This window comes from Pygoscelis adeliae, unplaced genomic scaffold (genome assembly GCF_000699105.1).
Source record: "Pygoscelis adeliae isolate BGI_AS28 unplaced genomic scaffold, ASM69910v1 Scaffold393, whole genome shotgun sequence".
Lineage (NCBI taxonomy): Eukaryota > Metazoa > Chordata > Aves > Sphenisciformes > Spheniscidae > Pygoscelis > Pygoscelis adeliae.
The window spans coordinates 16,285-32,862 of NW_008824376.1; the positions used below are offsets into that span (position 1 = coordinate 16,285).

A 16,578-nucleotide genomic window follows, 5' to 3' on the forward strand; every position below is an offset into this window, starting at 1 on the left:
AATGCCCTGTTCAGCAAGCTTAGTCTGTTAAATAAATTCAATAGTGAGTGGGATAAAAATTAAAACCTGGGTGGTTAGTTAAGTTTTTATTTCTGTCCCTTGTGTTGCTCTTTCAACTCTAATCTTAAAGACCATTAAGAGGGGCATGAGCACCAAGTTCTTCCCAAAGCAGGGAAGATATTATTACTTGAGATATAACCAAGACCTTGGAATTGAATTACCGTCACTGTTATTGTATCTCTTCTCCAGTCAAATATTCTGCATTGTGTTTTAACATCAGAAGTAGTGCTTTACATCCACTCACCCCTGATGATTTTCATTCCTGGGACCCAGTAAGTCCTCAGTGCTGCAAATAAGATGTAATCCTTGCCTCTCTTACAAGGATCAACCTGTTCTTTTCACTATCATGACTTTGTCCATTTTAGTTCTTTGTCTAAACAGCAAATCAGAGGATTTCACAACAGCTGCCAATCTACTGAGCAGAATCAGGCCCGTTATATCTTTAGAGGTATTCATCGCTATCACATCTATATATTAAATTACAGAACTCTTATTATCTCTTTTTTTAGAAACAAGTTTTGTGCAAGCATTCAAGTTTAAAGTCAGTGCTTATAAGGAACTTTGCAAAAACATCATGGGAATGGGATGCCAGAGGAATAGATGATTCTCTCATCTGAAATGCATAATTAGCTTTTGGTTAAGTGTGCAATTAACATTAAAATTTACAATCAAGTATGACAGTGTTCTAATTTTACCGCTATTAAATTAAAAAACGAACTTAGTTACCAGTGTTACTTCTTTGAATCCCTTCCCTATGAGGCGAGCAGCACAGTAGCATCCTGTCATCCAGGCAACAACTGATACAAAAAGCTTTTAAAAACACTGCATATTTGCCTTCAGGACAGCTACGCAGCTTGGGTTTTATTTTGGTTTACACTTTTTTGGTTTTGTAATGGTAACTGCCACTCAGCATAATTAGCAGTTGTCATATTTCTGTTTGTAAAGATCCTTCCCACAAAAACAGAGTAATGTTGCTTTTCACCCTCTTCCCAGCTGTGCCTGAAAGCTGTAACGTTTCAGACATCCACTACAGCTAATCTCAGATCCCTACAGGTTTCAGCACTTAAGCCATGGAAACATTTTTGTTAATGGGAAAGAAAAACCTATACTCATCCTAGCAGTTTAAAACCAATAAGCAGCACCTTAAAAGAAAAATCATACTGCAGTCTAAATATGCTGTCTCCATCTGAACATCACACCTTTTTGCCTTTTAACCTGAAGTTAAATTTAACCTCTATCAGCCTTTAAAAAAGGGGGTTGAAAGTAGTTGCAACTGTAACATCAGCTGCCAAACCCTGTATTTAATTATGTTTCTTATTCATCACATATATGTTTAGTATGTGCAAAAAAATGAGGCTCCACTGTGTAGGGTGCTGTACAAAAGTATAATGAAAGTGTAAGGAAATTCCTCACACAAAGCACATATTGTGTGGTATGCAAATTGTTACAGCGTGCAAGGGTTTTGGGCTAAACACTGCCAATGATTTTCCATCAGTAAATTTGTGTTACTATCCAAAGAGCTCATGGAATTAACCTAGACAGGGCCAGTGTGAAGGACCAGAGTTTGCCCCTCAGCAGTTAACCTCAATGCTACGTTGCTTGAGAGTTCTGCCATTATTACTACTTACCACCATTACTACTTACCACCAAGAGAGACACAAACGCACAGAAGGCAGCAAAAAAGAATTCTCACATTGCTCTCACTTAAAATCAAAAATCACTTTTATTCATTCACCCTGCTTCCATCTGGATCTGGACAAAGTGGCCTTCTCTAGCTGCTAGGCAACCTGAACGCTGCATTGAGTATTAACTGTATGCATTTGCTAAGAATATAATAATGTTACCTTTGAGATTCATTTATAATAAAAAACCATACCTAACTGAAAATATAATAGCTTTCCTTCAGTAATTAGCAACTCTGGGAATACAAAACTGTTGGTCAAGAAAGAAATAATCCACAAGTACACCCCACATGCAGAGAGATATTACAAATTGGCTCCTTACAAATATATCGTAAGGGAGATGCTTTATATGAAAGTATTATTACAGATGGCAGTAGCATTAAAAAAAAATCTAATCAAAGAATTACATTTATGTAGATATCAGAATATCTACATACTATATTAATATATTTACGTAAGTAATATTTTAAATTAGAAATATTTAAGTTACCAAACCTCATCCAACTACAAAATGAACTTTCTCAGTAAAGGTCATTTATTCAATTTACAGAAAACCACCATTCCTAAACAAGACAGAAAAGACTTGACATTAAAACAGTCAGCTGATCTTGGAGTTCTTTAATGAAGAAAAAAACCCCCACAAAACATTATTTCACATAACCCCTCTCCAGACCATTTTACTGCTTTTTCTCTATCAGCAGAGCTATCATTCTACCTTAAAAACACCATGAATATCTTTGCTGTGTCCCACTCCTCTCAAACTCAAGAGATACTCCTTTCAAGTCTTTTCAAAGCAGATCATTTCCCAGACTGCTAGGTCACTAGCATAACTGATAGGAATCTTATTAAAATATCAATTTCGGTGATTGAAGTGTTAATGTCAACAAAGCAAGGGGCCCACTAATGACATCAAAATTGAACACAGCAGCGCTCTTTTTTGATCATTACACCTGACAGCTTGTCAAATCCTGATTCACAAAATACTGACTTTCTCAAATTCAGCACAAACACAAAAGCTATATCTCTAGCTTAAAAACGCTCATCGAATTCTACTGGAGATATTAACTGCAAGATAGATGAGAAGGACATTTACTGACACAGCAACATGCTGTTAGTCTTTACATGCAGCTGCTTGGCACTTGAAGCAGTGTGAATTTTTCTTAGCTTTAAGAAAACCCAAGGAGCTCTTTGTAGCTGGGGTCCTACACCCAAATATTCTGCTCTTCTGTTCAACACAGGTAAAAGTCAGTGTAGAAAGTCCCAATGATCACTGATCTCTCTGGATCACAGCACAGCAGTAGTAACTTCCCCCCTGCCTTGGGATTTGTAGGACACAAACCAAGGTTATTTGTGTACAGCCCTTGAGCACCTCCCATCTGCCACAGCTGCATACACTTAAGAGCTCCACAAGCCCCCATGAACTGAAGGAGACCTGGCTCCACAGAGCAGAGAACATTAGAGGTTCCTAGAAGTGCTCCTCTCTGGACTTTATAAAGACATTTGAAGTGGTTAATTTAAACACTTGTACCTTCTCCTTCTTCACTTAGTTTCACATTAAACCTGATTCAGGTAAGACTTAACATCGAGCTTAGGGGGAGCATAATTAAAAAGAGTCAGCATAACTGGGAAGTTGTAAGTAAAAGCAAAGTGTTCAATGGAGCCACAGGGTCCCACACTCACAGAAACTCAATAGCGGCTGTAAATCATTTAAAAAAGTAATTGAAAGACAGGTTGGTAAGAAAACCCTTCCTTCCAACACATAGGAAGGCATAGTTTTGGTATGCTAATGGCCTCCACTACTACTACTACATGTATCTTGAAGAATACATTGAAATTACAAGTTTAGTCTCAGGTCAGGCAGGAGGTAAAGTTCAAATATTGTGTTTTTTAGAGAGGTACACACTTAATGTTTTTGTTAAGGTCCTTAAATCATGACTCACATCAGGGATCCACGCAAGGAGCACAGAAAGAGAGAAGAAAAGAACACGAGTCACTCTAGAAACTGTCAAACACTTACACGAACCTTGTATTGAAAGAAATTTTAAATCAGCAGCGGTGTTGGTAACTCCAATATTACAGGTCCTCTGAGGAATCCACCTGACATTTCTTTTCATAAGAAGTTTAAGGTTATTAAAGCCTTTTTCCCTCCAAAGCCTTCAAGCAGATTAAGATTATTGCTTAATTCATTTTAATCCCAGTATCTTTGAAAAAAAAAAAAAAAAAAACAAACAAATATTTCATGGCACTTTCTGTCTTGCTTTTACACAACTTATTACAGAATTTCATGTTCCAAGATTAAGAAAGACAAACTGGATGGAAATCATCTTTAGTTGCTTACAGGGCCTGAAGTACAAACATCCTTATTACCTAAACCCTAAATTAAATCAAACAGTTTCATGTCAGGTTATCTACGTTAGTTTCAATGCCAGAATTCTGCAACATGAAAAGGATCTTTTATTAAATAATTTGTTGTATCTTGTACTGGGCAACACAGAAATAAAAGTTTCTCATCTTCGATTCTCACTAATTTATTGTGACTATTCAAGATCGTCACAATAAATTAAAAAAACCAATGGGATTACTATAATATTACATTTAAATGCAATAATTAAAGATTAATTATAAATCAAGTAGAAGACTGTGCTCTTCTCTGGGGCAGGATTAGGGTAGAAATGCTACACAGTTTCAACTCACCTTCAAGTCTGAACTTTAAGCTTAACTTGTGGGAGAAACCACTAAGTAGGCAGCTACTTTGAGTTAGTAAGCTAACTCCTTTGAAATTGTTTAAGAGAATATTAGCCTCATACCTTCTATTTGAGATATTTTCTTTTTATGCAAAACAGAAGAGAACAATCCTGCTAACTGGAATTCCAGCTGGAGCCCCATGGTACTTTAACACACAGTAATCTGAGCCTAGTTTTTTTTAAACACACCGAGTAATTCACTGGGACACAGAGGGTTTAAGCACTGTCAAGATAAATTGCATTTGCACCATAGGTTTTAAGTCATTTGCCAGCAAGTAAAATAAAAGAAAACACTTGCTTTCCATAAAAAGGAACATCATGAGCTACTGACAATTGCTTGGCCTTGGTCTGCCACTCTGCAGCTCAGGAACTTTTTTTTTTTTTTAACTAGGTTAGGATGCTGTAATTCAAAAAGGCTGAAAATGTCCCATGACTGGGTATTTGAGCAGAGGGAGCCTCCAGCTTACCTGCACAAGTTCTCTTACGATTTGATTTACCAAGAAGTCATGTCAGCAGAGGTGGTTTGAAGAATACCTCTGTCTTCCCCCTGAGGAATCCTGGATGGATGAAATAAGCTGGCTTGGTGCTGCTGAGCAGGTACATGAGTTGCAGGAAGATACAAGTATCTTATTTGGAGGACATAAGCTGATAGTAGAAGCTATGTGTAGCGTTCTCTCATTGAGCGCTCACTGAATTTCTTCACCTACTAGGGCTCACTCAAAAAGCGCTACTAAAGGGCTCCAGACCTGCTTTGGGTTTGTTGCAGTTTAATAATACACTGACTCCTGAGAACACAGAGCAGCTGCTTAAGACCACACCAGGAGTCCCACCAGTTGAGTGAGACAGCAATACAAAAAGAACTTACTCAGCTATACTGCAGGGATACAAATGATACAGCCACACAAAACTTATGAACAATCAAAATCTGTATTAATCCAAAAATCTACTTCCAAACAAGCTATTTTTTACCGTCGTATCTTTGCTGGGATTAATATAAAGCATTTTTGAAAATGCTGGCACTTACCCAAATCTGCAGTTTCACCCGCTTGTCATTCCTATAAACTGTTTTCACTTTGAAGTCAATTCCTACTGTGCTAACGAAGGCTGGTGTGAAAGTGTCATCGGCATATCTGAAGAGGAAGGATGTTTTACCCACGCTGCTGTTGCCAATGATCAGGAGTTTGAACATGTAATCAAAATTTTGATCTGAAGTATCTTTCTGCCTGTATCTGGCATCTGTTACTGAAGCCATCTAAGAAAATGACAAACATTGAAAAAGAACAGATTTAAGAGCAGTTCAGCATTTGTTTTCCTTAACTGTGTACCATACGTTTAGCTTCTCTCTCTTCTTTCTAATACCATAACCACTATATTTACTGAATAAAGAGGAACACACCTTGAAGTCTTCTTTTAAATCCTGGCTTTAAATTTCTATTATCCACTTGTACTGGTAAGATTTCCAAACCCAAGAAATACACCTGTTGCACTGCTTTGTGTTTAAAAGAATAACAGATGGCTATTGCGGATTGTTCAAATACTAGTGGGGAAACAGCATTCTTTACTCCTGTGGCAGGGTGCCACTTCTGTTGCTCAAATAAACTGGAGTACTGCAACCAAGAACTAAAATCTTTGACAGTGCATCGAACTATGCAATTCATTAAGCAGCCTCCAACCAGGTAAACCTAAATAACTCCTTTTATGACTACTAGGGAAAATCTGCATTTCTAGCACATGCACCACCACCATTTTATCCTCAGAAAAGTTCTGTCCTCAGCATTTACAGAAGAAAAAAAAAAAGGCAATCAGAGAAGATGAAACACCAGGAATTTCAGCTGAGAACTTTGAATCCATCCAACACCTATCTACTCTCAAGACTGCAATTAAAATAAACAGCACCTGCATAAAACCTGAGGGCTCAGTGGGGCTGCAGGCAGCATTTGGAACAGATAAATTATCACTTTTTATTATGGGGATGTGAGAGTTGGGGATATTAGTGGGGTGGGGAGGAAGGAAGATGCAGCCTCAGAGATCCCTCCTTCTCTTGTGACCCTGAACTGGATTCAGAAACCAAAAAACAACTGTGGAATCTGAAATATCAAGATGGGTGGAATTCACTGAGCAGCCCCGGCTGCTTTAACATATGCAGCTCAGACACTCCATGGGAGAAGGCAAGGCCCTGACTTTTCATCTCTGTTAGTACAGAGCAGAAGACAACTACACAGACTAAATTGTGCTAGTACAGAGCAGAAGACAACTACAGAGAGGAGAAAAAGGAAACTTTACCCTTTAACACATATACCACACTTAATCTCTAATGCCATTTCAAAATCTACCTCATGTAAAACAAGCAAAGGTCTCGGCTCCTTAAAACCAGTCACAGGATTGTGCAAACTGGGGCAATGACAGCATGGGTCTGATAAGCAGCTACTTGTTCAAACTAGGACATGTGCTACTTGTGTGCAGTGTCAGAAAGCACTGAGTGGAGACCAGTGTCTTCTTCCCCCGGCATCCAAAGAAATAAGTTAATTTTCCTCTCAACTCAGATTTGTGGGCATCTTTGGGAACAAAACTCCCACCAATGTCTACTCTTACCATGCGCCCAAATACTTTCCTTCTTAGCAAGTCTCACCCGCACACAGGACTTCACTCATTCACTGAAAAAAACAAACCAAAACAAATAGTTCAAAACTCACTGTAGTAAAACAGCTATAAACCAAAACGCTGTCCAAAGGCAATTCAAATTGGGATGACAATTTAACTTAAATTCCCAACAGAGGGGAAACAAACCAAAACCAACCCAGTTTAAATTTCAGTAAAATATGCATGATGGTTTATCTCCAACTAAACACATGCAACTTTCTCACACAAAAAAGGGCTGGTGCAGCAGACATTTCGTTCACAGATTGCATTAACAAGGACATTTTCTGAAGAACTTATCCACAGCTTAATAGTCAATAGCTGCACTAAATGTAGTAAAATCTTCCCACAAGTGATTCTCTGTAGGATACAACACAATTCTGATACACGCTCTTCTGAACTTCAGCCGCTATTCAGTAAGACTACAGTCCTTTGCAAGCACTCCAGAAAACCTAAGTACAAATTTTCTTCTCACCAGTGTATCAGAAAAGGGCTCTTTTACTCATGCCTTCTGGTTCTTAACAGGAGTTTCTGAAATGAAGAATTCAACATCCAACTGACTTACACACACTCAGGCCAATGCACTCACTGCCTCAGTTCAAATGTTAGAAATCTCAGCTGCAAAAATTATGAATCCAGATGATTTGTTGATTTGTATCATTGCCAAGCTGGAAGACAGTAAGAAGTTCTCTATTTGTGTAATTTATCTTTCTCATACACATACATAACTTCCACAAATGCCCCTGAGAACACATGTGCACTTACTAAAGAAGAAAAAAAAAAAAAATTAAAAATCTCTACTTCTCCATCCCACTCACAGAGGCTTGAAAAAAGTGAGATGCCCTCATCACTTGAAGCCTGGTCATTTAAAGATTCAAATGCAGACCTTTAACAAAGAAGTATTGCATTAATCATACAGGAATCAATATCTTCTTTCTACCCCTGCCTTCACAGAATCCGTCCACATACTACAAGCCGATCTTTTAAATGAAACACTGCTGCTTCTATTAACCCCCCTAGATTGCTACAATCAGAAGCGTACCTGGCTACAAATGCGACTTTCAGATCTCAGTTAAAAAAGCAATTACAGAATGTGGCCCGCTAGAGCAGCTTTGTTAGAAGCACAATGCAGAAAATAAGATCAAATGATACTTGCACTGAACGTGGGGCTGTTGTCATAGAAGCACAACACTCGCTGGCCTGCGCGTGCCACTGTGCTATGCTGAAGATGCTGCAGGCTGGCTCCTTGAATTATTAGAGGCAGCATCGGAGCACAAAAATTTCAAAGAAAATTCCATCCCCTTGCTTAAATTTGACTTTTCCCTTTTCCCTCCTCTGGTCAATAGAGTGAAACTGAAAGGACTTTAGTACTAATTACTGATTACTCCTGATTGCAGATCATTACTGAAGCTGTACTCCATCAGCATTTGGGCTGAAAGCATTCACAGGGCTGCCCCTGAATTTCTGCTTGAATCCTGAAGCCAGGAACCAGCAGACCTTTCTCCCAATCCTCCTCCCCTCTCTTCTTCTTCCCCATTTCTTGTCCCACACCCCTGCTCCAAGCACTCCCTAGTTATGCCAGTCCTGAGGACCACGCAGAGCGCTGGTTCAGAGAACAGAGAGACCCCAGTTAAAAATAAATCCTCCTACAACTTCTCCTGTTTTGCAGGGCTGTTTTTAAAGTTGGTTCAGTTCCTGATCCAGCACAGCTGAGGGAGCCAAGCAGAGGGGACCGAGCGGTGAGAAGCAATGGCAGTTGCTATGCTACTGAGAGAAGGATCCACAAAACCACATCTCCTGCAGGCCATCCGCAGCTGGTGGAGATTCAGCATCAGCAGCAGAGGGAAAAGGTGACAACGCGCCCATGTCGGGCAGCTCCTGTCCAACTCTTCAAAACAGCTCGCACAGCCATCGCTCCCAGAGAATTTTATTCCCTCCTTGGTGAAAGGATGTTTAGTTGGAGTGTAAACCCCTGCTCTGGGTACACAACTACATACGCTCTTTGCTTAGGATGACTCCAAATACAGCAGCATCTCTGCTGTTTTACACGCACGTGCAGGCTAACTAGGGTTTTGTTACAGAAGACCAAGTCAAATACGACTGGCATGCAGAATGCAAAAGAGAGGCTCGTGACTGTTTCCATTTTGACTGCCTTGGAATAATCCTCAAGAAAATACCTCTACAGGAAAGATTTAGCTACATTACAGAAAACCCATTACACAGGAGAAGAAAAAGCTGCCAATCAGATTGTCCTTGAGAACACTTCAGTATGAGACCTTGCATCTTTTAGTTCTTTGCCTGGGTATCCCACTTCTTTGTATCTAAGAGCATACTAATATTGACAACCTGTTTTCTCCATATGCTTTAGCAATGGGAACAAGGTCTCAAACACATCAACTTCCAGCTAGTTTTGTGAGAATAGGTAGTTATGTAGCTATGAGATACCTTATTATTTCCCTGTTGAGGAAAAAGCCTGCAGTGTGAGCTCATCTTTTATTAGACAGAGAAACCACACAGGAGAAGGATGCTACAAATGCTCTAAAGCAATAAAATCTTAATCAGAGCTTATTAGCCACCAAAGAATATGTTCCTCAGTCAAGGTGTCTCTCCTGCCTTTATCTTCTATTTTGGTCTAATAAAGTTAAAAAAAAAAGAAGTCTATCACCATAAGACACTTTCATGGGAAACCAGTCTTCACTGCTTTCAGTACTCACTGAAATGTGTCATATAGATGATTCCACACAGCTGTGCTCTTTAATTTGTGACCAGAATCACGGTGAAGAATCAAACTGTTTTGTAGTGCAAAATGAACCATCAAAGTGTTACTGTTCTTACAAATCACTAAAAGTGGTCACTGCTGCCCCAGTTCTGCAGTATTTACTCCCTACAGCCACCTTCAGTGAAAAGCAATATATGAACTGTCTAAAGCTCATGGTATTGGCTAGAAATCAACTGGTATGTCTTGCCATCCATTTATTTAAAAAAAAAAACAACTGATGTTGAATTCAAGTGTTTCCAGCCTTTATCATTTTGGCTACAAACTAATGGAGGGCTGTTCTTCTCTATCCACTCACAGAGAAGAAACAAGAAATCTGATCATTACCTTGGAAGTTTAGGCATCTCTGTATTAGCAACCGCATGGGTCTGTTCACAGACATTGCCATTTCCACATCGCACTCTCTCTCACAACACTGCGAGGAAGAAGTCTGAATTGCCTTTGGAAAACGGTTACCTTGTCTGCTGTCAGTCACCTCAGTTAACCATGAAATGCGGTCACGCTGATGGAACTTATACTTTAAACTGCACACGAAGACATAGCTGCAGTTTCAACTTATTATGAACCTGTGTATTTTGTGTATTACAAGTTCAGTGCATTTCTAACAGTAAAAACATCTTTTAATATTGGTCACTGCTTTACTTTTAAAGCCAAAACTGAAATTTACTACATATGTTTTGTGTTATAGAGGACCAGTGGCAATTTAAATGTGACTGTTTAACCGTTTCATCATCACCTGCTAGCACACACACACACATTTCTTTTATTAGGCAGATGAGAAGATGGAGATTGTCCTGGTTTCAGTTGGGATAGAGTTAATTTCCTTCCTAGTAGCTGGTACAGTGCTGTGTTTTGGATTTAGGGTGAGAATGATGTCAATAACACACCGATGTTTTAGTTGTTGCTAAGCAGTGCTTACACTAGTCAAGGACTTTTCAGCTTCCCATGCTCTACCAACTGAAAAGGCTGAGGGTACACAAGAAGCTGGGAGGGGGCACAGCCGGGACAGCTGACCCAAACTGGCCAAAGGGACATTCCATACCATGTGATGTCATGCTCAGTACATAAACTGGGGGAAAGCTGGCTGGGGGGGCCGCTGCTCGGGGACTGGCTGGGCATCAGTCGGCAGGTGGTGAGCAACTGCATTGTGCATCACTTGCTTTGTGTATTCTTATTATTATTAGAATTTTATTCTATTTCAATTATTAAACTGTTTTTAATCTCAACCCATGAGTTTTCTCACTTTTACTCTTCCAATTCTCTCCCCCATCCCATTGGGGGAGGGGGGCGAGAGTGAGTGAGCGACTGTGTTGTGCTCAGTTGCCGACTGAGGTTAAACCACGACAGGGTGAAACTGCCCCTTTATATTTCTAAGAGTCAAAGATCTTATGACAGCATGTTACTCCAGGCTGGGTCCAGCCTCATTTTGTGTGTCTGTTCAGCAACTGAGCTTCTGCTGTTTCTCCTGACATACTATTTTACCGCCTTACAGAGCTACCAGTGTTAAACCATTCCTTTATTTCAGAGTCCAAACTTCCTTTTTCTTACTTCCATTTTATTGTTCCTGAGTTCCAGTGCTCAAGATCAGCCAACAGAGAAAAACTGAAAAAGAAGTTAACAACTATCAGTCTGGAAGGAATAAATAGTAACAGCAGGCAACAAGAGAAGGGGCACAGTCAAACACAGCTGTACCTGTTATACTCCTGGCTATCCATAGGCTACTGAGGAGTGTGGAAGGAAGCAAAGAGATTACTAGATACACCCATTTAGTAAAAGCAGAAATAATGAGGCTAAATAAAGGTAGAAGTTAAAAAAAAACAAAACACGTACATAGTGCTAAAGTCAATATACTGTGCTGAAGTTGAATAGGTCACACATCTGCCAAGGCTCTTATAGAAGCATAGGACAGGAACATTGTAGACAGCTCTGAAGATTCTAAAAGACTGTGGCACTATTCTGTAAGTTATATGGTAGGGAAGAAACAAAAGTAGCTAAACCAAAAGATTTCTTCATCTCTAATATTTACAGCTTAGCAGTAGTCCATGAGAGACATTACTGACATGCAGCGTAACTTCTTTTCAAAAGAGTTAATACCTTGTGGGTTTTTTTTTCCCCCCAAAAAAAGGTCTTAAAAAGTGCATCTACATTAAAAATACTCTAGTTCACAAATTACACATCTATGTCAATTCTCTATTATAAAATCTCACTCCTTTATGTGCTCTGTCAACTGAAAAAAATATTTTTGCTTTTCTTTTTCAGGAATTAAATTAAATCCTGTATCAGATTTCTATCAAGTAACGGAATTTTTTTTTACAGCCAATGCATGCTGTCCTAAGAATAAAGCTCATAAAGGAAATAAGGCCGTGACCTTATGGAGTCTTATACAAATGCTAGTACTACAAGAGAGATTTATCAGAAGCAGAAAACATAGTATGAGTAATTAACATAACTGCTAATAAATATTGCAAGCAAGTAATAGTTACCAATTTAGATCTATAATCCATAAGACAGATGGAGGCTTTGCTGTGAGTATATGAATCAAGAGACTGGTCACACTGTTGAACCTGTGATGTAGAAGCAAAAGGATTACAATGTTTACAGTAGAGATGGATAATGATAATATTATGTAAGAGACTAATGGGTAGGCAGGTTAGACTGCGAACACACTGCTGTGTAAAGGTCTGAGCTTCCTTCGCTGAAGGTAAAGGGGAAAGCCCTGTAGCATACAAAGAGAACAGAAACAGCGCTTGAGTTAGTGACAGATATTAAGATAACAGCAGATATTTGGAGCCATCAGTTTAAAATTTATTAAAGGGACATTATCTAGGTTAATCTAAAATAGCTAAATCCTACAAGTGGATGCAAAACCTCAGATAGGAATCATTGCACCTTTCCTGCAGGAAGGCAGCAAAGTAAGTGGAACCAAGGAGGAGCTGAAATATATCTCTATACACTGGTGTTTCGCACAAAGCGTGGGTCAAAGTCTACTGTGCTGCAAAGGCAAACTGCAATAGGACATGGAAATGTCTGCAACTCCCCTTACAGCACATCTATACCAAAATAACTGCCTTAAAGTAATAGTTATTCTAGATTTAGAGCAGAAAAGCATAACAGAATTTAGTCCTCTTTTTCATGGCTAATATAATCTAAAGGCCAACTTTGCCTCTGGTGCATTTCCTCTCCAGTAAACACAGGTAAACCACCATTTGTCATCTCGATTTACATTATCTTGCCTTGTGGAGACTGCCAAAACACGTGGACAAACTCAGACCTTATGTAAATAACAAGCTGCAGCCATCTATTCCAGGTCAGAATTTGGATCAAACAAGGACAAATCCTTTCTCACGATCCACACAATTGACAATCACCTCATTTGGCAACAAGACAGCACCTTGCTCTTGCCCAAAGTATTGCACATTTTTCGGTATCGGTTATGTTTCCTCCTGTTCTCACACCCCTGCCTTCTGCAACAGTTGTTCCCTATGACAGCCTCTGGCTCGCACTTTGGTACTGTCCAGAACTTGATTTTGAGGTGTCATCCAAATAACCTAATTGATAGATCTAGAACAAAAATAATTCAACAGTGTAAACAGAAAGAAAATTAAATCTATTACTTTAAAAATGTGAGCCCCTCATCTTGACAGCAAAAACTAAAATTGATTTATTAATGAGTCCAGAAGTCTTTGCAAGAAGATGCTTGTAGTGGATTTGATCTGGAATTCACATGCTACAAATGAGTTCAATATATGCATGACAACTGAAGGATAAAAACCTCTAAACAATGTAGGTGGTTATTTTTTATTATTATTACCCATTCAGATTTGGGAATACAGGCTTTAAAAAGTCTGCTAAGAATCTGCTGGGTGTGGAACAAAAGTCAAGAACCCGCAGATATCGCCCTTTTCCTATCAACTCCCTAACTTTACAACAACATTTTGTTAGGCAGCAGGCTGAGACTGTTAGAAAGATTTCCTTGAGCCAAATGTCTCTCTGTGTCTGGAGCCATGCCTCTCCCATTTCCTACATAATGTTCAACATCCTTAAAGTCCATTTTAGAGCCACAACAAAACTCTCAGGAAGGAGGAATTAGTCACTCTAATTTTACAATGGCAAAAAATGTAAAGAAATAAAAGTTCCCATATCTTTTACTCTCTTCTATGAGTGTTCTTATTGCAGCTCTTTTATCATCACATAGTTCCATGCCTGTTGGCAAACACACTACTCCAGAAGATACAGAGAAAAATATTTAACAGTACAAAGATCCCCCCCTTCTAAAGGGGAGCCACTAACTGAGCCCAGCTCAGCTCTCTCCCAAAGGATGCATGGAACAAGAGATTTACAACCTCTTTATGCCCTAAAGAGCAGACGCAGAGAAGATTTCTGCAATTCCCTGAATATTCCGTTGAGTTTGGGAACCCCAGGAGCCAGCCAATTTCTGGACCTACAGAACTGCTAGCTGAGGCTGACCCTGAATCCATCCCTGTCTCCAGAGAACAGCGAGAGCTGAAGAGGTTGATCGCTATTACAAAACTCACCGTCATTAAAGCCCTTGCTTCCTGTTACAAACATTGCAGCGATGGCTGAAATAACGGACTTCAGTCCCCTTCTCATCGGCTCTCCAGCCTTGCAGTTCTGCCTCAGTTTCTCCAAGAATGAACTGGCAATAGTGAAATACTTCCAAATATCTCACTACTGAATAGACTGAAGTAGCAGTGACATAAAAGCACCCAGAGCAACACACAAGACGAATTGGTACCAACTCTGTTACAAGACACGTGTAACACCCTGCTGATCCTTCCCCAGCTGGAAGGCAGGGCACAGCTACATTCTGCGTTGGGATACAGCCCTCCATGGAAGAAGCCGTGACCATGCCCTCCCACGGTGGTGGAACATAAGGCAAGTTCAGGTACCTGATGGAACTCATACTATCTGGAGCTAGAGTCAGGTCACATGCAGATTCAGGTAAACACCCCTCCACCACTGCGCAAGAGACAGAGTTACAGATTTTTCTGCATCGTCACATCTAAAACTTTTCATTTACAAGTAAAAGCAAGCTGCTGTCCTGACCAAATCACATGACTAGAGACTGGTATTTTCTTGTAGTAACCACCTGTAAACCAGAACCTCACGGAGACAGAGCCAGTCAGGATGCCTCCGCAGTGCATGAGAAGTTTAATTTGCTGCCTTTTGTCCTCCGCCTCCAAGCAGAAAATCTGTGATGAACAAGTTATTTCATTTCTCTGTGCCATGATGTTCTCCATGCTGTGAACTAAGCCACCTGCTAATTGGGATTAGAACAAGCGCCCTCGCAATTCCCATGTTTTAATCAGCTAATACTTCCAAACATAAGTCCTATTGCTTATGCCAAAGATCAAATACTACTGCGCTGCAGTAAGCTAAGCAGACATTTACAAGAGCTCACTAAGTACTGCTGAACTGTAAGCACAAGATACATTTTTACAGCAAGAAGCATACCTCAAATTACAGGTTCAGGACACTGCCTCAGAAAAAACTACTTCCTCAAGCTGAACTAGTAACAGAGAACACACATGGACTTACTGGGGAGGGTTAGGCGGACATGAGTGCCCTTCCCTAGCACTACAACCAGCCAGCGTGATGCAAGACCCTGAAATGTGATGCTGTGACCTGCCCCTTTTGATCTGGGGCTGCATCAGACCATGTGAAAATGAAAGTAGGAAAAACTATCTGAAATACATGCAAGTCAACTAACATGACTATTACGTGATATCGTGGTTTAACCTCGGCTGGCAACTGAGCACCACACAGCCGCTCTCTCACTCCCCCCTCCCCCCCCCAGTGGGATGGGGGAGACAATTGGAAGAGCACAAGTGAGAAAAACTCGTGGGTTGAGATAAAAACAGTTTAATAATAGTAATGTAATAATAATAACATCACACAAAGCAAGTGATGCACAGTGCAACTGCTCGTCACCCACCAACCGATGCCCAGCCAGTCCCCAAGCAGTGGCCCCCCCGGCCAGCTTTCCCCCAGTTTATGTACTGAGCATGATGTCACATGGTATGGAATGTCCCTTTGGCCAGTTTGGCTGTGCTCCCCTTCTCGCTTCTTGTGCACCCCCAGCCTTCTCAGTTGGTAGAGCATGGGAAACTAAAAAGTCCTTGACTAGTGTAAGCACTACCTAGCAACAACTAAAACATCGGTGGGTTATCAACATTGTTCTCATCCTAAATCCAAACCACAGCACTGTACCAGCTACTAGGAAGGAAATTAACTCTATCCCAGCCAAAACCAGGACACGTGACAACTAGCATGCTAATGAATACTATATGCATTGCTTTGCTACACCTAGGTGTAGCAAGAACTACTGCTATTAAAACCTAAAACTAGTAAGTCTTCTCAATTTGTTACCTGAAAATGTATCGGATCTGCAAAGAGGGCAGCACAGTTTTGTCAAAATTGCAAAGGAAGCTTGAGTTAAAGATTGGTTTATTTGCCTCTCTTCTGACTTACAATACGAATTGTCCTGATAAAACAGTCCTGACAGCAGCGATCACACCAAGGTCTCAGTACATGCACATACAACCACTTCCAGGATAGCAAGCACAAATAACAGGAAATAAGCTTTTTAGTTATACACTTACATACAGCAGCATATGGATTCGATTCTGTACCCACTACGATCCAATACCAGTGCTCT

At 40.1% G+C, this 16,578-nt stretch overlaps 1 protein-coding gene across 1 annotated transcript in view; it reads right to left on the reverse strand.

The window, feature by feature from the left end:
* RAB3B (RAB3B, member RAS oncogene family) overlaps window positions 1–5,738 on the reverse strand; it is a 17,657-nt gene extending 11,919 nt beyond the window's left edge. Inside the window, exon 1 of the mRNA XM_009320175.1 lies at window positions 5,507–5,738. Within this exon, the coding sequence (XP_009318450.1) occupies window positions 5,507–5,738 (232 nt within the window). The remainder of the gene's footprint in view (window positions 1–5,506) is intronic.
* Window positions 5,739–16,578: the final 10,840 nt, after the last annotated feature.